General features: G+C 50.4%; 1 protein-coding gene across 1 annotated transcript in view; it reads right to left on the reverse strand.

Moving 5' to 3' along the window:
* LOC109880020 (uncharacterized) overlaps positions 1 to 25000 on the reverse strand; it is a 234318-nt gene that overhangs the window by 10307 nt on the left and 199011 nt on the right. Inside the window, exons 14-17 of the mRNA XM_031807688.1 lie at positions 7377 to 7442; positions 5189 to 5414; positions 4680 to 4859; positions 792 to 980 (exon numbers count right to left, since the gene is read on the reverse strand). Coding sequence (XP_031663548.1) covers positions 792 to 980; positions 4680 to 4859; positions 5189 to 5414; positions 7377 to 7442 — 661 coding nt within the window. The remainder of the gene's footprint in view (positions 1 to 791; positions 981 to 4679; positions 4860 to 5188; positions 5415 to 7376; positions 7443 to 25000) is intronic.

Genomic DNA, 25000 nt, shown 5'->3' on the forward strand with positions numbered 1-25000 from the left:
GGGGAGAAGGGGAGGAGGGGAGGAGGGGAGAAGGGGTGGAGGGGTGGAGGGGAGAAGGGGAGGAGGGGAGAAGGGGAGGAGGGGAGGAGGGGAGGAGGGGAGGAGGGGAGAAGGGGTGGAGGGGAGGAGGGGAGAAGGGGTGGAGGGGTGGAGGGGAGGAGGGGTGGAGGGGGAGGAGAGGAGAAGGGGAGGAGGGGAGAAGGGGAGAAGGGGAGGAGGGGAGGAGGGGAGAGGAGGAGGAGGGGAGAAGGGGAGGAGGGGAGAAGGGGAGAAGGGGAGGAGGGGAGAAGGGGAGGAGGGGAGAAGGGGAGAAGGGGAGAAGGGGAGAATGGGAGGAGGGGAGGAGGGGTGGAGGGGAGGAGTGGAGAAGGGGTGGAGGGGAGGAGTGGAGAAGGGGGTGGAGGGGAGAAGGGGAGGAGGGGAGGAGGGGAGGAGGGGGAGAAGGGGAGGAGGGGAGGAGGGGTGGAGGGGAGGAGGGGAGGAGGGGAGGAGGGGAGAAGGGGAGGAGGGGAGGAGGGGAGAAGGGGAGAGGGGGAGGAGGGGAGAAGGGAGGAGGGGAGGAGGGGAGGAGGGGAGGAGGGAGAAGGGGAGGAGGGGAGAAGGGGAGGAGGGGAGAAGGGGAGAAGGGGAGAATGGGAGGAGGGGAGGAGGGGAGAAGGGGAGAAGGGGAGAAGGGGAGAAGGGGAGGAGGGGAGAAGGGGAGGAGGGAGGAGGAATGGCAGTGGATACTGGGGACGTAGAGGTTGGTTAGAGAGAGACATAATAGTGTCTCGATTGGCTAAGGGGCTCACCTTGGAGACCGTTGCCGTTGGTGCAGGTGGGTGGGGGTGAGGTCTGAGGTCGCACCACAGGGGCGAAGGCGCTCTTCTGCTTGACGGCCGACACCATGTTGGCAGGGGAGAAGGAGAAGATCCCAGAGGAACTGCTGCAGTTAGAGGGCAGGCTGGTGGAGGACGCCATGGTGGGACTGGAGGGAACGACTGGAGGGATGGAGAGAGGGAGAGATGGGGGAGGAGGTAGGGAGGGAGGGAGAGATGGGGAGGGAGGTATGGAGAGAGGGAGAGATGGGGGAGGAAGTAGGGAGGGAGGGAGAGATGGGGAGGGAGGTATGGAGAGAGGGAGAGATGGGGGAGGAGGGAGGGAGGGAGGGAGAGATGGGGAGGGAGGTAGAGAGAGAGGGAGAGATGGGGAGGGAGAGGGAGGGTGGGAGGGAGGGAGGGAGGGAGGGAGGGATGGGAGGGAGAGGGAGGGAGGGTGAGAGGTAGGGAGGGAGAGGGAGATGGGAAGAGAGAAGGAGGGAGGGAGGGAGAGATGGGGAGGGAGAGGGATGGAGAGAGGGAGAGATGGGGGAGAGATGGGGGAGGGAGGGGGAGATGGGGAGGGAGAGGGAGGGTGGGTGGGAAGGAAGGAGGGAGGGAGGGAAGGAAGGAGAGAGGGGTTGGAGGGAGGGAGGGAAGGAAGGAGAGAGGGAGGGAGGGAGGGAAGGAAGGAGAGAGGGGGATGGAGGGAGGGAAGGAAGGAGAGAGGGGGAGGGAGGGAGGGAGGGAAGGAAGGATATAGGGGTTGGAGGAGAGAGGGAGGGAAGGAAGGAGAGAGGGGGAGGGAGGGAGGGAAGGAAGGAGAGAGGGGAGGGAGGGAGGGAAGGAAGGAGAGAGGGGGAGGGAGGGAGGGAAGGAAGGAGAGAGGGGGAGAGGGAGGGAGGGAAGGAAGGAGAGAGGGGGAGAGGGAGGGAGGGAAGGAAGGAAGGAGAGAGGGGGAGGGAGGGAGGGAAGGAAGGAGAGAGGGGGAGGGAGGGGGGGAAGGAAGGAGAGAGAGGGAGGAGGGAGGGAGGGAGGGAGGGAGGGAGGGAGGGAGGGAGGGAGGGAGGGAGGGAGGGAGGGAGGGAGGGAGGGAGGGAGAAGGAGGGAGGGAAGGAAGGAGAGAGGGGGAGGGAGGGAGGGAAGGAAGGAGAGAGGGGGAGGGAGGGAAGGAAGGAGAGAGGGGGAGGGAGGGAGGGAAGGAAGGAGAGCGGGGGAGGGAGGGAGGGAAGGAGAGAGGGGGAGGGAGGGAAGGAGGGAGGGAAGGAAGGAAGGAAGGAGAGAGAGGGAGGGAGGGAAGGAAGGAGAGAGGGGGAGGGAGGGAGGGAGGGAAGGAAGGAGAGAGGGGGAGGGAGGGAGGGAGGGAGGGAGGGAGGGAGGGAGGGAGGGAGGGAGGGAGGGAGGGAGGGAGGGAGGGAGGGAGGGAGGGAGGGAGGGAGAGAGGGGGAGGCATAGCAAGAGGTTAATTTCACCATGTAGGATTAATAATTTATCGGAGAACACAAGAAAAAAACAACTCCTTAAGTATTCAAGGGGGAAAAGTATCAAAAGAGAGGAAATTAAATTCAAGTTCATTCTTACAGATTAATGCTTGTTGGTCAACTATTCAACCCAATCCACCTAGCAGTGGTCTCTTAGGTAGTTAACAATGCAATGCTAGCACACGTAGACAACCATTTGAATTCAACATTCACTGCTCTTTAATGTTTTTCTTACTGGTTACACATTATTAGAAGTGATTCTTGTTATTTCACCATTTAAATAGATGTATATGTCCATGAACCATGAAACAATGGCACAATCCATTTATCAAATCCTAACTAATCAATTAATGAAAATTGGAAGCACAGAGCCCAGGCTTGTGGATTGATTGGAAGTGTCTAATAGAGTCAGCCAGCCTTTTAAAATACGTGTTAACATGCTGGGGAGCAAAGTGATGAAATTGAATTGTTACCCCTCCAATTAGTTTATTGATTTAATTAGCAGTCTTTAATTCCGTGGCCAGGCTAGAAAGGATCCGTGATACGGCCAGTGACTCTCAATCCAATTTCAGGGCAATCCGATGAAAGGACATACAATGTTAAGGAGACAGGCCGCCAGTCCTCCACAAGCCCAGAGCATTCCAACGTGGTTTCTCCTCCTAACCAGAGTGGTCTCATATAGCTAGTTCATAAGGCTTGATGTTGTCAGTGGAGATTTATCTGCCTGAAAGAAATCTGTAGGTGTCTGTTCTTAGTTCCATGCCAAATGGTCCTCAAAGACAAACCTTCACAACTGGCACCCACCATCATCAGACCAAACAAACAACCTCTCTTTATTCGTCTGTCTCCATCTAACACTCTCCTTCCAGGTCAATTCAGAATTTGCAGGAGAACAACATAGTGGATGTATGGATGTCAGATGAAAGGCGATTAGAGGAGAGGACTGGTTTTTAAGAGTTGTTCAGGCTCCAGTACTGGGAGACTGCCAGGCAGACAGCCAATAGGGGAATAGCTCTAGATCTAAAGGCCTCCCTGTCACCGCCAGAGCCCCCTGTCACCACCAGGCCTCCCTGTCACCACCAGGCCTCCCTGTCACCACCAGGCCTCCCTGTCACCACCAGGCCTCCCTGTCACCACCAGGCCTCCCTGTCCTCCCTGTCACCACCAGACCTCCCTGTCACCACCAGGCCTCCCTGTCCTCCCTGTCACCACCAGACCTCCCTGTCACCACCAGACCTCCCTGTCACCACCAGGCCAAACTCTCATAAACAAACAAATAGGGAGAGAAAATTCCCACTCCTCTCATCCCTCCTCAAAGACCACAACTCTGTTCAGTACTGGGCTACAAACCAGAACCCATACTGTACAGCTCTTCTAGGGTCACTGGGAGGAATGTACAGCAACAGTATGGGCACAGACATAGGGGGAGCCATGCACTGAATAGTGGGTGAGCTGAGTGTGGGTGTGTGGGTGAGCTGAGTGTGGGTGGGTGGGTGAGCTGAGTGTGGGTGGGTGGGTGAGTGGGTGAGCTGAGTGTGGGTGGGTGGGTGGGTGAGCTGAGTGTGGGTGGGTGGGCGAGCTGAGTGTGGGTGTGTGGGTGAGCTGAGTGTGGGTGGGTGGGTGGGTGAGCTGAGTGTGTGTGGGTGGGTGGGTGGGTGAGCTGAGTGTGGGAGTGTGGGTGAGCTGAGTGTGTGTGGGTGGGTGAGCTGAGTGTGGGTGGGTGGGTGAGCTGAGTGTGGGTGGGTGAGCTGAGTGTGGGTGTGTGGGTGAGCTGAGTGTGGGTGGGTGTGTGAGCTGGGTGTGGGTGGGTGAGCTGAGTGTGTGTGGGCGAGCTGAGTGTGGTTGGGTGGGTGAGTTGAGTGTGGGTGTGTGGGTGAGCTGAGTGTGGGTGGGTGGGTGGGTGAGCTTACCCCTGGGTGGGTGGGTGAACAGAGTGTGGGTGTGTGGGTGAGCTGAGTGTGGGTGGGTGGGTGAGCTGAGTGTGGGTGGGTGGGTGGGTGAGCTGAGTGTGGGTGGGTGGGTGAGCTGAGTGTGGGTGGGTGAACAGAGTGTGGGTGTGTGGGTGAGCTGGGTGTGGGTGTGTGGGTGAGCTGAGTGTGGGTGGGTGGGTGAGCTGAGTGTGGGTGTGTGGGTGAGCTGAGTGTGTGTGGGTGGGTGAGCTGAGTGTGGGTGGGTGGGTGGGTGAACAGAGTGTGGGTGTGTGGGTGAGCTGAGTGTGGGTGTGTGGGTGAGCTGAGTGTGGGTGGGTGGGTGAGCTGAGTGAGTGAGAGGGCTGGCCGTGGGTGGGTCGGCCGATTGGATGCAGGGTGGGTAAAGGCGGTTGTGAGCTGTCTGTGGGTGGGTGGGTAAAGGCTGTTGTGAGCTGTCTGTGGGTGGCTAGAAGAGCTGGAGTTGGACTCACTGGCGTAGGGCGAGTTGGCAGCGCTGCCGTTGAGGAAGCTGGGGGATCCTCCCAGGTTGGACATGCCAGTGTTGCCGTAGCCGTTCATGCTGGTGGTCACAGAGCTGTAGTTACTCTGCTGGGGGGTGGAGCTGGGCACATAGCCATGTGGAGACACGCTGCTCGTGTTCCGACTGAAACCTACACACACACACAAAGAGAGAGAGAACAAAGATATCAGTCACCTTTCTGCAGTCACCTAATCATAGAACCACGTAAAAGTGTAACTTCACAGACAATGTCACAGTGTAACGTCACAGTGTAACGTCACAGACAACGTCACAGCGTAACATCACAGACAATGTCACAGTGTAACATCACAGACAATGTCACAGACAATGTCACAGACAACGTCACCGACAACGTCACTGACAATTTCACAGTGTAACATCACAGTGTAACGTCACAGTGTAACATCACAGACAACTTCACATTCACAAAACACAGCAGCTACATTTCTATTCAGTTACCGGTTTCTATGACGATAGCGCCACACCCGTATCGACCCGCCCCCTCACCCTGATTGGCTCCCTGGGAGGACTCGGACACGTTGACGGCCAGCTGGCCAGGGAAGGAGTTGACCCCCATCATGCCTGCGTGGACGGAGCTGTTGCCCAGGCCGCTCAACTGGTTGTGGTTTCTGGGAACATTGTAAAGAGCCTCCGCTATATCCGCCGCACGCTTCAGAATCATCTCCTGCCACAGGAGAACACAATTAGACGAGCGTTCACATATACACTGGTACCAGTTGAAGTAGCTTTTATATAAACACTGGTACCAGATAAAGTAGCTTTCATATAAACACTGGTACCAGATAAGTAGCTTTCATATAAACAACACTGGTACCAGATAAAGTAGCTTTCATATAAACACTGGTACCAGATAAGTAGCTTTCATATAAACAACACTGGTACCAGTTGAAGTAGCTTTTATATAAACACTGGTACCAGATAAAGTAGCTTTTATATAAACAACACTGGTACCAGTTGAAGTAGCTTTCATATAAACAACACTGGTACCAGTTGAAGTAGATTTTATATAAACAACACTGGTAGCAGTTGAAGTAGCTTTCATATAAACAACACTGGTACCAGATAAGTAGCTTTCATATAAACAACACTGGTACCAGATAAGTAGCTTTTATATAAACAACACTGGTACCAGATAAGTAGCTTTCATATAAACAACACTGGTACCAGATAAGTAGCTTTCATATAAACAACACTGGTACCAGATAAGTAGCTTTCATATAAACAACACTGGTACCAGATAAGTAGCTTTCATATAAACAACACTGGTACCAGATAAGTAGCTTTCATATAAACAACACTGGTACCAGTTGAAGTAGCTTTCATATAAACAACACTGGTACCAGTTGAAGTAGATTTTATATAAACAACACTGGTAGCAGTTGAAGTAGCTTTCATATAAACAACACTGGTACCAGATAAGTAGCTTTCATATAAACAACACTGGTACCAGATAAGTAGCTTTCATATAAACAACACTGGTACCAGATAAGTAGCTTTCATATAAACAACACTGGTACCAGATAAAGTAGAGTTCACAGAGCAACAAGAGTGACAGTTTAAAGGGCCAATCAGCAGTTGACACCGTCTCCCGACCTCTGTCTGGGTAAACAGCTGAGGAATGGACCTGGAACCATATTCATATTCATAGACAGAGCTATGGATGCAATGACTGACCATCCATGACATCAACATGACAGTTTTAACCATGTTAACCAGGCTATGTAGTGTTTGTTTACAATTACATTGTTTACCAACAATGGCGTAGAACCAGCCTATATGTTGTGTTCTGGTGGGGTAAGACAGTAGAACCAGCCTATATGTTGTGTTCTGGTGGGGTACGACAGTAGAACCAGCCTATATGTTGTGTTCTGGTGGAGTACGACAGTAGAACCAGCCTATATGTTGTGTTCTGGTGGGGTACGACAGTAGAACCAGCCTATATGTTGGGTTCTGGTGGGGTACGATAGTAGAACCAGCCTATATGTTGTGTTCTGGTGGGGTACGACAGTAGAACCAGCCTATATGTTGTGTTCTGGTGGGGTACGACAGTAGAACCAGCCTATATGTTGTGTTCTGGTGGGGTACGATAGTAGAACCAGCCTATATGTTGGGTTCTGGTGGGGTACGACAGTAGAACCAGCCTATATGTTGGGTTCTGGTGGGGTACGACAGTAGAACCAGCCTATATGTTGGCTTCTGGTGGGGTACGACAGTAGAACCAGCCTATATGTTGGGTGCTGGTGGGGTACGACAGTAGAACCAGCCACATCAGTTCACATCAGTACCCCTGTTACACTACTGTACCTGCCAACATGTCATTTTCCCTATATATTACTGTTACTCCACTCCTCTTGTCTAGACAGGCTGACACTAAGTAGGTCACAAATGACCTGCTGTATGTTCAATGTGTCATGACTATTTTCACAAAGTGGAAATATATTGGTTATAGTGGGGATAATTAATGTGGACATGTCTTGGAAGTATTTGATGAATATTTCATCAGGTATGCTATTAGCCACCGGAGATGAATGAATAATGATGTATAACTGGTGTGAACGGGGATGCAGGGGGATGTGGCAGAATGTGGCGGGGACAGAGAGAGAGATGCTGTCTGTCTGAACTGCACCTGGTTGTTGTGAGGCATCCCATACAGAGCCTCCACGAGGTCTGCTGCCCTCTTCAGAATCACTTCCTGTAGAAAGAGAGAGAGGGATGGAAGTAGGGAGAGAGAGAAATAAATAAAGAAAGAAAGATAGAGCGAGAGAGAGAAAACGAGAGAGAGAGAAAGCGAGAGAGACAGAGAGCGAGAGAGAGAGAGAAAATGAGAGAGAGAGAGAAAGAAAGAAAGAGCGAGCAAGCGAGAGAGAGAGAAAGCGAGAGAGACAGAGAGCAAGAGAGAGAGAGAGAGCGAGCGAGAGAGAGAGAAAGCGAGAGAGAGAGAAAACGAGAGAGAGAAAGCGAGAGAGACAGAGAGCGAGAGAGAGAGAGAGAGAGAGAGAGAGAACGGGTGAGATGGTGTAGCAATATATTGTTGTTCAGCAATAAACATTGAAAGACCTCATATTTGTGGTTGTGTCATCTACTGTAAAACCCTCAACTTTCACCTCTGTCCTGGCTCTTCTACAGTGCAACATGTAATTTGGTATTTTCCTGGAATACCTTGAACATTCCCTTTTAATGAGTACCATCGCCAACAACCTAAAACATTGGAACTGTACTGTATTGAATTGTTCAGACTCTGAACAAAGAGAGAGAGAGAGAGAGAGAGAGAGGGAGACAGAGAGACAGAGAGAGAGAGACAGAGAGAGAGAGACAGAGAGACAGAGAGAGAGAATAGCACCAGTATTGCTCTCTACATCTGCTTTCTATTGGAGAAAGACAATGAAATCTGTGTGAAAAGGTCACTAAGGACTTCTTCATACACTCTTCATTGGTGTTGGGAAATAATTCAGCAAAAACAGTTCTCTCTCAGAAGACATTTCCATGGCAATTAGACAACAGTCGTCAGCACAAAAACATTCTTGTTAATGAGAAACAATTATTGAAGTGCAGGGGGGGGGGGGGGGGGGGGGGGGGGGGGGGAGTATCCCGAGCCAAGCTGAGCCAACTGCCTGAAGTATTGTTGTGTGTTTGCCATTAGCTGTTGTGTGTTGCCGTTAGCTGTTGTGTGTTTGCTGTTAGCTGTTGTGTGTTTGCCATTAGCTGTTGTGTGTTTGCTGTTAGCTGTTGTGTGTTTGCTGTTAGCTGTTGTGTGTTTGCCATTAGCTGTTGTGTGTTTGCCGTTAGCTGTTGTGTGTTTGCCATTAGCTGTTGTGTGTTTGCCGTTAGCTGTTGTGTGTTTGCCATTAGCTGTTGTGTGTTTGCCGTTAGCTGTTGTGTGTTTGCCGTTAGCTGTTGTGTGTTTGCCGTTAGCTGTTGTGTGTTTGCCGTTAGCTGTTGTGTGTTTGCTGTTAGCTGTTGTGTGTTTGCCGTTAGCTGTTGTGTGTTTGCCGTTAGCTGTTGTGAGTTTGCCGTTAGCTGTTGTGTGTTTGCTGTTAGCTGTTGTGTGTTTGCCGTTAGCTGTTGTGTGTTTGCCGTTAGCTGTTGTGTGTTTGCCGTTAGCTGTTGTGTGTTTGCCGTTAGCTGTTGTGTGTTTGCCGTTAGCTGTTGTGTGTTTGCCGTTAGCTGTTGTGTGTTTGCCGTTAGCTGTTGTGTGTTTGCCGTTAGCTGTTGTGTGTTTGCCGTTAGCTGTTGTGTGTTTGCCGTTAGCTGTTGTGTGTTTGCCGTTAGCCTCCCTCCACTCCAACTCATCAAACGCTTTATGGCAGCAGAGGGAACTTTACTCTTATCTTCAGTCTAAGACACAGGCCCCCAGGGACAACAGTAATTCCATTAAGTTCTGTGTTATTTTCGACTTGTTTTGTTAAATACGTTGTTTGTTGTTGTTGTCTATAAAGCATTTTTATGTGTTGTCAAGTCCATTATGTCTTTGCGTAAAAATTTTTTTTCTTAAAGTAAGCTTAGGGTCGTTCCACCATTTCGGTGCCTTTTTGGGGTTTTAGGCTTGGTTTCTGTATAGGCACTTTGTGACATCTGCTGATGTAGAAATTGCTTTATAAATACATTTGATTTGATTCGTGCAACTTGGTCAAAACATTTCTGTCATAAAGAGCACATGTTCAACTTTATAAAAATAAAAAAAGTTTCCCATCTCAAGAGGAAAAATAAAAAAATTAACTTGGGAAGTGACTATTAAGTGCCAAATAAAGTAACAGGACTGACCGTAACAGAGTTGACTGTAACAGAGTTGACCGTAACAGAGTTGACCGTAACAGTTGACCGTAACAGAGGTGACCGTAACAGAGGTGACCGTAACAGAGGTGACCGTAACAGAGTTGACCGTAACAGAGGTGACCGTAACAGAGGTGACCGTAACAGAGGTGACCGTAACAGAGGTGACCGTAACAGAGGTGACCGTATCAGAGGTGACCGTTACAGAGTTGAACGTAACAGAGTTGACCGTAGCAGAAGTGTTCGTAACAGAGGTGACCGTAACAGAGGTGACCATAACAGAGTTGACCGTAACAGAGTTGACCGTATCAGGGGTGACCGTAACAGAGTTGACCGTAACAGAGGTGACCGTAACAGAGGTGACCGTAACAGAGTTGACCGTAACAGAGGTGACCGTAACAGAGTTGACCGTAACAGAGGTGACCGTAACAGGGTTGACTGTAACAGAGGTGACTGTAACGGGGTTGACCGTAACAGAGGTGACCGTAACAGAGGTGATTGTAACGGGGTTGTCCGTATCAGAGTTGACCGTAACAGAGGTGACTGTAACAGGGTTGACCTTAACATGGTTGACCGTAACAGAGTTGACTGTGACAGAGTTGACTGTATCAGAGGTGACTGTAACGGGGTTGACCGTATCAGAGGTGACTGTAACATGGTTGACCGTAACAGAGTTGACCGTAACAGAGTTGACCATAACAGAGTTGACTGTATCAGAGGTGACTGTAACGGGGTTGACCGTAACAGAGTTGACCGTAACAGAGGTGACCGTAACAGAGTTGACCGTAACAGAGGTGACCGTAACAGAGTTGAACGTAACAGAGGTGACCGTAACAGGGTTGACTGTAACAGAGGTGACTGTAACGGGGTTGACCGTAACAGAGGTGACCGTAACAGAGGTGACCGTAACAGAAGTGACCGTAACAGAGTTGACCGTAACAGAGGTGACCGTAACAGGGTTGACCGTAACAGAGGTGACTGTAACAGGGTTGACCATAACAGAGGTGACTGTAACGGGGTTGACCATAACAGAGGTGACCATTACAGAGTTGACCGTAACAGAGTTGACCGTAACAGGACTGACCGTAACAGAGGTGACCGTAACAGGGTTAAAAGTAACAGAGGTGACTGTAACGGGGTTGACCGTATCAGAGTTGACCGTAACAGAGGTGACCATAACAGAGTTGACCGTAACAGAGGTGACCGTAACAGAGTTGACCGTAACAGAGGTGACCGTAACAGGGTTGACTGTAACAGAGGTGACTGTAACGGGGTTGACCGTAACAGAGGTGACCGTAACAGAGGTGACTGTAACGGGGTTGTCCGTATCAGAGTTGACCGTAACAGAGGTGACTGTAACAGGGTTGACCTTAACATGGTTGACCGTAACAGAGTTGACTGTAACAGAGTTGACTGTATCAGAGGTGACTGTAACGGGGTTGACCGTAACAGAGGTGACCGTAACAGGGTTGACTGTAACAGAGGTGACTGTAACGGGGTTGACCGTAACAGAGGTGACCGTAACAGAGGTGATTGTAACGGGGTTGTCCGTATCAGAGTTGACCGTAACAGAGGTGACTGTAACAGGGTTGACCTTAACATGGTTGACCGTAACAGAGTTGACTGTGACAGAGTTGACTGTATCAGAGGTGACTGTAACGGGGTTGACCGTATCAGAGGTGACTGTAACATGGTTGACCGTAACAGAGTTGACCGTAACAGAGTTGACCATAACAGAGTTGACTGTATCAGAGGTGACTGTAACGGGGTTGACCGTAACAGAGTTGACCGTAACAGAGGTGACCGTAACAGAGTTGACCGTAACAGAGGTGACCGTAACAGAGTTGAACGTAACAGAGGTGACCGTAACAGGGTTGACTGTAACAGAGGTGACTGTAACGGGGTTGACCGTAACAGAGGTGACCGTAACAGAGGTGACCGTAACAGAAGTGACCGTAACAGAGTTGACCGTAACAGAGGTGACCGTAACAGGGTTGACCGTAACAGAGGTGACTGTAACAGGGTTGACCATAACAGAGGTGACTGTAACGGGGTTGACCATAACAGAGGTGACCATTACAGAGTTGACCGTAACAGAGTTGACCGTAACAGGACTGACCGTAACAGAGGTGACCGTAACAGGGTTAAAAGTAACAGAGGTGACTGTAACGGGGTTGACCGTATCAGAGTTGACCGTAACAGAGGTGACCATAACAGAGTTGACCGTAACAGAGGTGACCGTAACAGAGTTGACCGTAACAGAGGTGACCGTAACAGGGTTGACTGTAACAGAGGTGACTGTAACGGGGTTGACCGTAACAGAGGTGACCGTAACAGAGGTGACTGTAACGGGGTTGTCCGTATCAGAGTTGACCGTAACAGAGGTGACTGTAACAGGGTTGACCTTAACATGGTTGACCGTAACAGAGTTGACTGTAACAGAGTTGACTGTATCAGAGGTGACTGTAACGGGGTTGACCGTATCAGAGGTGACTGTAACGTGGCTGACCGTAACAGAGTTGACCGTAACAGAGTTGACCATAACAGAGTTGACTGTATCAGAGGTGACTGTAACGGGGTTGACCGTAACAGAGTTGACCGTAACAGAGGTGACCGTAACAGAGGTGACCGTAACAGAGTTGAACGTAACAGAGGTGACCGTAACAGGGTTGACTGTAACAGAGGTGACTGTAACGGGGTTGACCGTAACAGAGGTGACCGTAACAGAGGTGACCGTAACAGAAGTGACCGTAACAGAGTTGACCGTAACAGAGGTGACTGTAACGGGGTTGACCATAACAGAGGTGACTGTAACGGGGTTGACCATAACAGAGGTGACCGTAACAGGGTTGACCGTAACAGAGGTGACTGTAACGGGGTTGACCATAACAGAGGTGACTGTAACAGGGTTGACCGTAACAGAGATGACCTTAACATGGTTGACCGTATCAGATGTGACTGTAACGGGGTTGACCGTATCAGCGGTGACTGTACCGGGGTTGACCTTAACAGAGGTGACTGTAACGGGGTTGTCCGTATCAGAGTTGACCGTAACAGAGGTGACTGTAACAGGGTTGACCTTAACATGGTTGACCGTAACAGAGTTGACTGTAACAGAGTTGACTGTATCAGAGGTGACTGTAACGGGGTTGACCGTATCAGAGGTGACTGTAACGTGGTTGACCGTAACAGAGTTGACCGTAACAGAGTTGACTGTATCAGAGGTGACTGTAACGGGGTTGACCGTATCAGAGGTGACTGTAACGTGGTTGACAGTAACAGAGTTGACCGTAACAGAGTTGACCATAACAGAGTTGACTGTATCAGAGGTGACTGTAACGGGGTTGACCGTATCAGAGGTGACTGTAACGTGGTTGACCGTAACAGAGTTGACCGTAACGGGGTTGACCATAACAGAGGTGACTGTAACGGGGTTGACCATAACAGAGGTGACCGTAACAGGGTTGACCGTAACAGAGGTGACTGTAACGGGGTTGACCATAACAGAGGTGACCGTAACAGGGTTGACCGTAACAGAGATTACCTTAACATGGTTGACCGTATCAGATGTGACTGTAACGGGGTTGACCGTATCAGCGGTGACTGTACCGGGGTTGACCTTAACAGAGGTGACTGTAACGGGGTTGTCCGTATCAGAGTTGACCGTAACAGAGGTGACTGTAACAGGGTTGACCTTAACATGGTTGACCGTAACAGAGTTGACTGTAACAGAGTTGACTGTATCAGAGGTGACTGTAACGGGGTTGACCGTATCAGAGGTGACTGTAACGTGGTTGACCGTAACAGAGTTGACCGTAACATAGTTGACCATAACAGAGTTGACTGTATCAGAGGTGACTGTAACGGGGTTGACCGTATCAGAGGTGACTGTAACGTGGTTGACAGTGACAGAGTTGACCGTAACAGAGTTGACCATAACAGAGTTGACTGTATCAGAGGTGACTGTAACGGGGTTGACCGTATCAGAGGTGACTGTAACGGGGTTGACCTTAACAGAGTTGACCGTAACAGAGTTGACCATAACAGAGTTGACCGTATCAGAGGTGACTGTAACATAGTTGACCGTATCAGAGTTGACTGTAACAGAGTTGACCGTCTCAGAGTTGTTGACCGTAACAGAGTTGACCATATCAGAGTTGACTGTAACAGAGTTGACCGTATCAGAGTTGATGACCGTAACAGAGTTGCCCGTATCAGGGTTTACTGTAACGGAGTAGACCGTAACAGAGTTGACCGTATCAGAGTTGACCGTAACAGAGTTGACCGTATCAGAGGTGACTGTAACGGAGTTGACCGTATCAGAGGTGACCGTATCAGAGTTGACCGTATCAGAGGTGACTGTAACGGAGTACAGGAGTTTGCCACATTAAAGAGCCATCCCTATTAACTGTACAGTAAAACCATTCTACCCTGATCAGATCAATCTGTTTTCCTCTTTACATTCCTCCTTTCTCTTTCTGTTTATATTTACAGACACCTGGGTCTGAAGGGCCCTTTTTAAAAGTTAATGGAGTCCATGGAGAACAAGAGCACCTCCTCCCAGCTGCCCACTGCACTGAGGCTAGGTAACACGGTCACCACTGATAAATCCATGATTATCGAAAACTTCAATAAGCATTTCTCAACGGCTGGCCATGCCTTCCGCCTGGCTACTTCAACCTCGGCCAACAGCTACGCCCCCCCCGCAGCTCCTCGCCCAAGCCTCTCCAGGTTCTCCTTTACCCAAATCCAGATAGCAGATGTTCTGAAAGAGCTGCAAAACCTGGACCCGTACAAATCAGCTGGGCTTGACAATCTGGACCCTCTATTTCTGAAACTATCTGCCACCATTGTCGCAACCCCTATTACCAGCCTGTTCAACCTCTCTTTCATCTCGTCTGAGATCCCCAAGGATTGGAAAGCTGCCGCAGTCATCCCCCTCTTCAAAGGGGGAGACACCATGGACCCAAACTGTTACAGACCTATATCCATCCTGCCCTGCCTATCTAAGGTCTTCGAAAGCCAAGTCAACAAACAGGTCACTGACCATCTCGAATCCCACCGTACCTTCTCCGCTGTGCAATCTGGTTTCCGAGCCGGTCATGGGTGCACCTCAGCCACACTCAAGGTACTAAACGATATCATAACCGCCATCGATAAAAGACAGTACTGTGCAGCCGTCTTCATCGACCTTGCCAAGGCTTTCGACTCTGTCAATCACCATATTCTTATCGGCAGACTCAGTAGCCTCGGTTTTTCGGATGACTGCCTTGCCTGGTTCACCAATTACTTTGCAGACAGAGTTCAGTGTGTCAAATCGGAGGGCATGCTGTCCGGTCCTCTGGCAGTCTCTATGGGGGTGCCACAGGGTTCAATTCTCGGGCCGACTCTTTTCTCTGTGTATATCAATGATGTTGCTCTTGCTGCGGGCGATTCCCTGATCCACCTCTACGCAGACGACACCATTCTATATACTTTCGGCCCGTCTTTGGACACTGTGCTATCTAACCTCCAAACAAGCTTCAATGCCATACAACACTCCTTCCGTGGCCTCCAACTGCTCTTAAACGCTAGTAAAACCAAATGCATGCTTTTCAACCGGTCGCTGCCTGCACCTGCATGCCCGACTAGCATCACCACCCTGGATGGTTCCGACCTAGAATATGTGGACGTCTATAAGTACCTAGGTGTCTGGCTAGACTGCAAACTCTCCTTCCAGACTCATATCAAACATCTCCAATCGAAAATCAAATCAAGAGTCGGCTTACTATTCCGCAACAAAGCCTCCTTCACTCACGCCGCCAAGCTTACCCTAGTAAAACTGACTATCCTACCGATCCTCGACTTCGGCGATGTCATCTACAAAATGGCTTCCAACACTCTACTCAGCAAACTGGATGCAGTCTATCACAGTGCCATCCGTTTTGTCACTAAAGCACCTTATACCACCCACCACTGCGACTTGTATGCTCTAGTCGGCTGGCCCTCGCTACATATTCAACGCCAGACCCACTGGCTCCAGGTCATCTACAAGTCCATGCTAGGTAAAGCTCCGCCTTATCTCAGCTCACTGGTCACGATGGCAACACCCATCCATAGCACGCGCTCCAGCAGGTGTATCTCACTGATCATCCCTAAAGCCAACACCTCATTTGGCCGCCTTTCGTTCCAGTACTCTGCTGCCTGTGACTGGAACGAATTGCAAAAATCGCTGAAGTTGGAGACTTTTATCTCCCTCACCAACTTCAAACATCAGCTATCTGAGCAGCTAACCGATCGCTGCAGCTGTACATAGTCTATTGGTAAATAGCCCACCCTTTTCACCTACCTCATCCCCATACTGTTTTTATTTATTTACTTTTCTGCTCTTCTGCACACCAATATCTCTACCTGTACATGACCATCTGATCATTTATCACTCCAGTGTTAATCTGCAAAATTGTAATTATTTGCCTACCTCCTCATGCCTTTTGCACACATTGTATATAGACCCCCCCCTTTGTTTTCTACTGTGTTATTGACTTGTTAATTGTTTACTCCATGTGTAACTCTTTGTTGTATGCTCACACTGCTATGCTTTATCTTGGCCAGGTCGCAGTTGCAAATGAGAACTTGTTCTCAACTAGCCTACCTGGTTAAATAAAGGTGTTCTCAACTAGCCTACCTGGTTAAATAAAGGTGAAAAAAATAAAAATAAAATAAAAAAAAGTTAATGTGTTGGGCCCACAGCGTGAGGCCGCGGAACGACCAGCAGAAAATTGCTCTCCAGTTCCCGGCGTTAACCTCTGCTGTGAACACGGCATGCAGCACGTGTGTGTAGGTGTGTGTGTAGGTGTGTGTGTGTGTGTTTGTGTGTGTGTGTGTGTGCGTGCGTGTGTGCGGCGCTGGAACATATCGCCTCTCAATCAGCAGCTGAATCCCGGGGCCGTACTGACAGAACATGACGAGGAGGTCAGAACAGCAATAAGGAGTTTAGTGCGCTGTCCAAGGTGCTAAATTCACTCAATTATGCCAACGCTGTCACTGTGTTAACCTCTCATTACTGCCTCAGTGGGCCGGTGAAGGGCTGGGGGAGGAAGGAGAGGAGAGGACGCTCCACTCCGACGCCGTCAGAGACACACACCCCACACACCCCACACACCTGGCTCCTGAGCTATTCTCCTAATGGCCCTCAGAACATTTCTCTCTTCCAAAACGCTCTGCTCTCTCTGTCTAACATCTAACATCTAAACTCTCCATCTCATCATGTTTCCACGACGATAGATAAATTGAGGATCTGCTGATGCTAACAGAGGGTGTTGTGGGTGACATCAGCATGATCCATTGGCTTGGTGAATGTAACCCAAGTCTATTTCCAGGAAGTTACAGTATACCCAGGAAGTTACAGTAAACTCAGAAAGTTACAGTAAACCCAGGAAGTTACCGTAAACCCAGGAAGTTACCGTAAACCCAGGAAGTTACAGTAATCATTCTCCCTCCCTCCCTCCCTCCCTCCCTCCCTCCCTCCCTCCCTCCCTCCCTCCCTCCCTCCCTCCCTCCCTCCCTCCCTCCCTCCCTCCCTCCCTCCCTCCCTCCCTCCCTCCCTCCCTCCCTCCTTCTCTCTCTCTTTCTCTGGGGGAAGTGACTGTACACAGACTGTAACTGAGGCTTTTCCTGGGTAAATGATGATTGGTCCTAATGTGATCACCATACACTAGGGAGAGGAAATGGTGGGAAAGAAACACTTGGGTCATATCTAGATGTAAAGTACACATTAACATACAAGCCAGGCCAGCAAGTACATGACACATTTATCCCTGAGCTTGTTCATTTGCAATTGTATCATTTCCTAATGTTCTATTAGAGCCATGATACAAGCAGGGTCAGAGTCGTTCATCTTGTATAGAGAGACCAAAATGATGAAGTCATCCTTTTGCTGCCCAGCCCATGCTCCACTGCACCCCTGATCCCTCTCTCTAATGCAGCAGGCTACTAGGATTTCATTAGGAGACAGTGGATATAGGGTCTCCTCTCCTCTCCCCTGCTCTCCTCTCCCCTGCTCTGCTCTGCTCTCCTGTTCTCTCCCCTGCTCTGTTTAGCTCTGCTCTCCTCTCCTCTCCCCTGCTCTGTTCAGCTCTCCTGTTCTCTCTCTCCTCTCCTCTCCTCTCCTCCTCTCCTCTCCTCTCCTCTCCTCTCCTCTCCTCTCCTCTCCTCTCCTCTCCTCTCCCTCTCTCCTCTCCTCTCCTCTCCTCTCCTCTCCTCTCCTCTCCTCTCCTCTCCTCTCCTCCCTCTCCTCTCCTCTCCTCTCCTCTGCTCCCTCCTCTGCCCCTGCTGCTCTCCTCTTCTCTCCCCCTGCTCTCCTTTCCTCTCCCCTGCTCTCCTCTCCCCAGCTCTCCTCTCCTCTCCCCTGCTCTGTTCAGCTCTCCTGTTCTCCTCCCCTGCTCTGTTCAGCTCTCCGTTCTCTCCCCTGCTCTCCTCTCCCCTGCTCTGTTCAGCTCTCCTGTTATCTCCCCTGCTCTCCTCTCTCCTGCTATGTTCAGCTCTCATGTCCTCATCCCCTGCTCTCCTCTCCTGTCCCCTGCTCTCCTCTCCCTGCTCTCCTCTCCTCTCCCCTGCTCTCTTCTCTCCGTCCCCTGCTCTCCTCTCCTCTTCCCTGCTCTCCTCTCCTCTCCCCTGCTCCTCACTCTCCCCTGCTCTCCTCACCTCTCCCTGCTCTCCTCTCCTCTCCCCTGCTCTCCTCTCCTCTCCTGTAACCTGCTCTCCTCTCCTCTTCCCTGCTCTCCTCTCCTCTCCACTGCTCTCCTCTCCCCTGCTCTCCTCTCCTCTCCCCTGCTCTCCCCTGCTCTGTTCAGCTTTCCTGTTCTCTCCCCTGCTCTGTTCAGCTCTCCTGTTCTCTCCCCTGCTCTGTTCAGCTCTCCTGTTCTCTCCCCGGCTCTCCTCTACCCGGCTCTCCTCTCCTCTGCTCTGTTCAGCTCTCCTCTCCTCTCCCCTGCTCTCCTCTCCCCGGCTCTCCTCTCCTCTGCTCTGTACAACTCTCCTGTCCTCTCCCCTGCTCTGTACAGCTCTCCTGTCCTCTCCCCTGCTCTGTACAGCTCTCCTCTCCTCTCCCCTGCTCTGCACAGCTCTCCTCTCCTCTCCCCTGCTCTGTACAGCTCTCCTCTCCCCTGCTCTGTACAGCTCTCCTCTCCTCTCCCCTGCTCTGTACAGCTCTCCTGTCCTCTCCCCTGCTCTGTACAGCTCTCCTCTCCTCTCCCCTGCTCTGTTCAGCTCTCCTGTCCTCTCCCCTGCTCTGTACAGCTCTCCTGTCCTCTCCCCTGCTCTGTACAGCTCTCCTCTCCTCTCCCCTGCTCTGTTCAGCTCTCCTGTCCTCTCCCCTGCTCTGCACAGCTCTCCTCTCCTCTCCCCTGCTCTGTTCAGCTCTCCTGTCCTCTCCCCTGCTCTGCTCTCTCGGTACTCCCTCATTCACTAATACTGCATGATAAAATGTACTAAAACATAATAACAGTATAGAAGAAGAAAGTCAATGGTTAATAAATGTATTTTCTTACATAGAGATTTATTTAAATCCAATCATAAGAGGCCCAGAGGCCCAGAGGTCCAGAGGCCCAGAGGCCCAGAGGCCCAGAGACCCAGAGGCCCAGAGGCCCAGAGACCCAGAGGCCCAGAGGCCCAGAGGCCCAGAGGCCCAGAGGCCCAGACCCAGAGGCCCAGAGGCCCAGAAGCCAAGAGGCCCAGAGGCCCAGAGGCCCAGAGACCCAGAGGCCCAGAGGCCAAGAGGCCCAGAGGCCCAGAGGCCCAGAGCTTGTTAATCATACGAATAACAATTTTAGAAATGTGAAGAGGCCCAGAGCAGCAATATTTTACTCGTGTTTCACACTGGGTTGTGCCCATCTGAAAATATGAGAGAGCTGTGATGATATAATTGCTTTCTCCTTTACTGTGGGTTTCTATGTGTCATCTCTGTGTCATTTGGCTGACTCATGCAGGGTGGCCTTCGCTGGCAAGGAGGAGCAGAGGGACATCGTCATACGTAACCGCTTGGTGAGACTACACAGTATGATGTCATCTATGAGTGGCTCACTGACCACAAAAAAAGGCTGACATTGTATCTTCACTGGTATGACTTTAATATTGTACAGTATAGTCGCTACATCATATCAGTCCTGGAGAGATAATGATGATACTTGATCAATATGGCACTGCTGTTTTTATCCCACGTTGAGAGGAAAAGGGGAGAGAGAGAGAGAGAGAGAGAGAGAGAGAGAGAGAGAGAGAGAGAGAGAGAGAGAGAGAGAGACAGAGAGAGGGAGAGGGAGAGAGAAAGGGAGAGAGATGAGGAGGGAGAGAGGGAGAGAAAGAGAGAGGGAGAGAAAGAGAAAGGTAGAGAGATGAGGAGGGAGAGAGGGAGAGAAAGAGAGAGGGAGAGGGAGAGAGAAAGGGAGAGAGATGAGGAGGGAGAGAGGGAGAGAAAGAGAGAGAGGGAGAGGGAGAGGGAGAGAGAGAGAGAGAGAGAGAGAGACAGACAGAGAGAGGGAGAGAGAACGAGAGAGAGATGAGGAGGGAGAGAGGGAGAGGGAGAGGGAGAGGGAGAGAGAGAGGGAGAGGGAGAGGGAGAGGGAGAGGGAGAGAGAGAGAGAGAGAGAGAGAGAGGGAGAGAGAGAGAGAGAGGGAGAGAGAGAGAGAGAGACAGACAGAGAGAGGGAGAGAGAGAGAGAGAGAGAAGAGAGAGAGAGAGAGAGAGAGAGAGAGAGAGAGAGAGAGAGAGAGAGAGAGAGAGAGAGAGAGAGAGAGAGAGAGAGAGAGAGAGAGAGAGAGAGAGAGAGAGAGAGAGGAGAGAGAGAGAGAGAGAGAGAGAGAGAGAGAGAGAGAGAGAGAGAGAGAGAGAGAGACAGACAGACAGAGAGAGGGAGGGGGAGAGAGAAAGGAGAGAGATGAGGAGGGAGAGAGAGAGAGAAAGAGAGAGGGAGAGGGAGGGGGGGTGAATACAAGATGTCACAAGCAGACACTTCCACCCTGTTTCTAGCTCCTTGCCAACTGTGCAGTATTCAGTTATTTCTCACATTGTTTGCCCAGAACATGTCTTGTAATATTACCTACAGCCAAAAATAACTTTGGGATATTAGATTGGTGGTAATCACTAGGTATTACACTTCCCTAGACCTGGATCCTGTTTGAACTTCCTGCTCTATTCATCCCAGGGGGCTGCACCAAAACACAGACACCAGAGAAGAGGAAGAAGAATTGGGGATCCTAGTCAGACTCAGGCAGCGTGCATACCATCTACCCCTTCCCAGTACATTACACGCTAACGTTCATTCCCTGGACAATAAAGTAGACAAGATCAGGGCGAAGGTCTCCTTCCAGAGAGACATGAGAGCCAACACCGCTACGGCTCTCAAGGAATACTGGACTATGTGCAAACTGGAACCTGCATATCCCGAGGCCGCATGTATCTGGAACCTGCATATCCCGAGGCCGCATGTATTGTATCTGGAACCTGCATATCCCGAGGCCCGCATGTATTGTATCTGGAACCTGCATATTCCCGAGGCCGCATGTATTGTATCTGGAACCTGCATATCCCGAGGCCGCATGTATTGTATCTGGAACCTGCATATCCCGAGGCCGGCATGTATTGTATCTGGAACTCTGCATATCCCGAGGCCGCATGTATTGTATCTGGAACCTGCATATCCCGAGGCCGCATGTATTGTATCTGGAACCTGCATATCCCGAGGCCGCATGTATTGTATCTGGAACCTGCATATCCCGAGGCCGCATGTATCTGGAACCTGCATATCCCGAGGCCGCATGTATCTGGAACCTGCATATCCCGAGACCGCATGTATTGTATCTGGAACCTGCATATCCCGAGGCCGCATGTATCTGGCGACTTTAATAAAGGAAGTCTGAGGAAAATGCTACCAAAGTTCTATCAACAGATATCCTGTGCTACACGCGCAATACAGACCCTGGATCATTGATACTCTCCCTTCCGGCACAGCTACAAGGCTTCCCCTGACCCATCAGCGAATCAACACTGCTCGTCCTATATGCAGAAACTTAAGTAGGAAGCCTCCCGTGTTAAGAAAGGTTCATGTTGGTTCTGACCAATCGGAATCTATGCTTCAAGATTGTTTTGATCACACGGACTGGAAATGTTCCGGAGCCTCTGAGAATAGCACATTGATGTATATACACTGACTCGTCACTGGGTTCATCAGGAAGGTATCGAGGATGTTGTTCCCACGGTACAATTAGAACTTATCCAAACCAAAGCGCGTACCACCATATCCATGGCAACGGGACTAGGTAACATGGAATTACAAAAAATCAGCCATGAGCAAAACGACAGTACTGACAAAGTGGATTGCCAATTCAACGGTTCAGACACGAGACGTATGTGGCAGAGACTCTAGACCAATCATGACTATAAACCATCCACGTTGCGGGACCAGTGTCCTCAAGCATGTTGCAAGACCAGCTGGCTGGAGTGTTACGGACATATTCTCCATATCCCTCTCTGTTGTCCCCATTTTCTTCAAGATGTCCACCATTGTTCCTGNAATACAAGATGTCACAAGCAGACCACTTCCACCCTGTTTCTAGCTCTTGCCAACTGGTTGCAGTATTCAGTTATTTCTCAATTTGTTTTGCCCAAGAACATGTCTTGTAATATTACCTACAGCCAAAAATAACTTTGGGATATTAGATTGGTGGTAAATCACTAGGTATTACACTTCCCTAGACCTGGATCCTGTTTGAACTTCCTGCTCTATTCATCCCAGGGGGCTGCACCAAAACACAGACACCAGAGAAGAGGAAGAAGAATTGGGATCCTAGTCAGACTCAGGCAGCGTGCATACCATCTACCCCTTCCCAGTACATTACACGCTAACGTTCATTCCCTGGACAATAAAGTAGACAAGATCAGGGCGAAGGTCTCCTTCCAGAGAGACATGAGAGCCAACACCGCTACGGCTCTCAAGGAATACTGGACTATGTGCAAACTGGAACCTGCATATCCCGAGGCCGCATGTATCTGGAACCTGCATATCCCGAGGCCGCATGTATTGTATCTGGAACCTGCATATCCCGAGGCCGCATGTATTGTATCTGGAACCTGCATATCCCGAGGCCGCATGTATTGTATCTGGAACCTGCATATCCCGAGGGCCGCATGTATTGTATCTGGAACCTGCATATCCCGAGGCCGCATGTATTGTATCTGGAACCGCATATCCCGAGGCCGCATGTATTGTATCTGGAACCTGCATATCCCGAGGCCGCATGTATTGTATCTGGAACCTGCATATCCCGAGGCCGCATGTATTGTATCTGGAACCTGCATATCCCGAGGCCGCATGTATCTGGAACCTGCATATCCCGAGGCCGCAGTATCTGGAACCTGCATATCCCGAGACCGCATGTATTGTATCTGGAACCTGCATATCCCGAGGCCGCATGTATCTGGCGACTTTAATAAGGAAGTCTGAGGGAAAATGCTACCAAAGTTCTATCAACAGATATCTGTGCTACCACGCGCAATACAGACCCTGGATCATTGATACTCTCCCTTCCGGCACAGCTACAAGGCTCTCCCCTGACCTCCCATCAGCGAATCAACACTGCTCGTCCTATAGGCAGAAACTTAAGTAGGAAGCTCCCGTGGTAAGAAGAGTTCAATGTTGGTCTGACCAATCGGAATCTATGCTTCAAGATTGGTTTTGATCACACGGACTGGGAAATGTTCCGGATAGCCTCTGAGAATAGCATTGATGTATACACTGACTCGTCACTGGGTTCATCAGGAAGTGTATCGAGGATGTTGTTCCCACGGTGACAATTAGAACTTATCCAAACCAAAGCGTGAACCACCATATCCATGGCAACGGGACTAGGAACATGGACATTTACAAAAAAGATCAGCCATGAGGCAAAACGACAGTACTGGACAAAGTGGAGTTGCAATTCAACGGTTCAGACACGAGACGTATGTGGCAGAGACTCTAGACAATCATGGACTATAAAACCATCCACGTTGCGGACCAGTGTCCTCAGAGCATGTGCAGACCAGCTGGCTGGAGTGTTTACGGACATATTCTCCATATCCCGCTCTGTTGTCCCCATTTTCTTCAAGATGTCCACCATTGTTCCTGTTCCCAAGAAAGCTAAGATAACTGAACTAAATGACTATTGCCCCGTAGCACTCACTTCTGTCATCATGAAGTGCTTTGAGAGACTAGTCAAGGACCATATCACCTCCACCTTACCTGCCACCCTAGACCCACTCCAATTTGTATGACGCCCCAACAGATCCGGAGAGAGAGAGAGAGAGAGGAGAGAGAGAGAGAGAGAGAGTGGCTTGTGTCTGGGCTACGGCTGGCCTCACAGTGTGTTGTGTTAATCTGGGTAACTTTGACATTTGGAATACCGAATGTTGGTTTTTTCATTGAACAAATGCCCTTGTATAGCTGAATGAGTTACTGTATGTATCTGACAAAAAGCTATGAAACAAACAACATCAACAACACCATGCCGAGGGCTGATTGGATGGAGGTTGTTGCTGGGGACTAGTTCAGTCCTGGCGGCCCCCACATGGTCCTGTTTGAACACAGGTCAAGGGGACTAGTTCAGTCCTGGCGGCCCCACATGGTCCTGTTGAACACAGGTCAAGGGGACTAGTTCAGTCCTGGCGGCCCCAGATGGTCCTGTTGAACGCAGGTCATGGGGGATCATGTTGAACGCAGGTCGAGGGGGACCTGTTGAACGCAGGTCAAAGGGGGATCATGTTGAACGCAGGTCAAGGGGGACATGTTGAATGCAGGTCTAGGGGGACATGTTGAACGCAGGTCAAGGGGGACATGTTGAACGCAGGTCAAGGGGGACCTGTTGAACGCAGGTCAAGGGGGACCTGTTGAATGCAGGTCTAGGGGACATGTTGAACGCAGGTCAAGGGGGACCTGTTGAACGCAGGTCAAGGGGGATCATGCTGAAGGTAGCCTCTGTCTCCGCCTCTGTCTCTCTGTAGTGGTATGAGTATTCACTGACAATTAGACTGTCTGCTCTCCCCATCCTAATCTCTTAATAACACAGCCCACTACCATGTCTGTCCCCACCTGCCTGCATGCCTGCCTGCCTGCCTGTCTGTCTGTCTGTCTGTCTGTCTGTCTGTCTGTCTGTCTGTCTGTCACTCACAACACACACATTCACACACACACACTCCCAATCACTCCCTCTCTGTTCAGCCAGTTAATGATATCCACTGGAGCTTTCCTATTCTGTCTATTGTCTAATCCCAGCCCTGATGTGTTATCAACTCAGACCATTCTAATCTAGACTGAATAGAGAGGTATTCCTTTACCTCTCTCTCTCTCTCTCTCTCTCTCTCTCTCTCATTCTCTCTCTCTCTCTCTCTCTCTCTCTCTCTCTCTCTCTCTCTCTCTCTCTCTCTCTCTCTCTCTCTCTCTCTCTCTCTCTCTCTCTCTCTCTCTCTCTCTC

This window comes from Oncorhynchus kisutch, linkage group LG28, assembly GCF_002021735.2.
Source record: "Oncorhynchus kisutch isolate 150728-3 linkage group LG28, Okis_V2, whole genome shotgun sequence".
Lineage (NCBI taxonomy): Eukaryota > Metazoa > Chordata > Actinopteri > Salmoniformes > Salmonidae > Oncorhynchus > Oncorhynchus kisutch.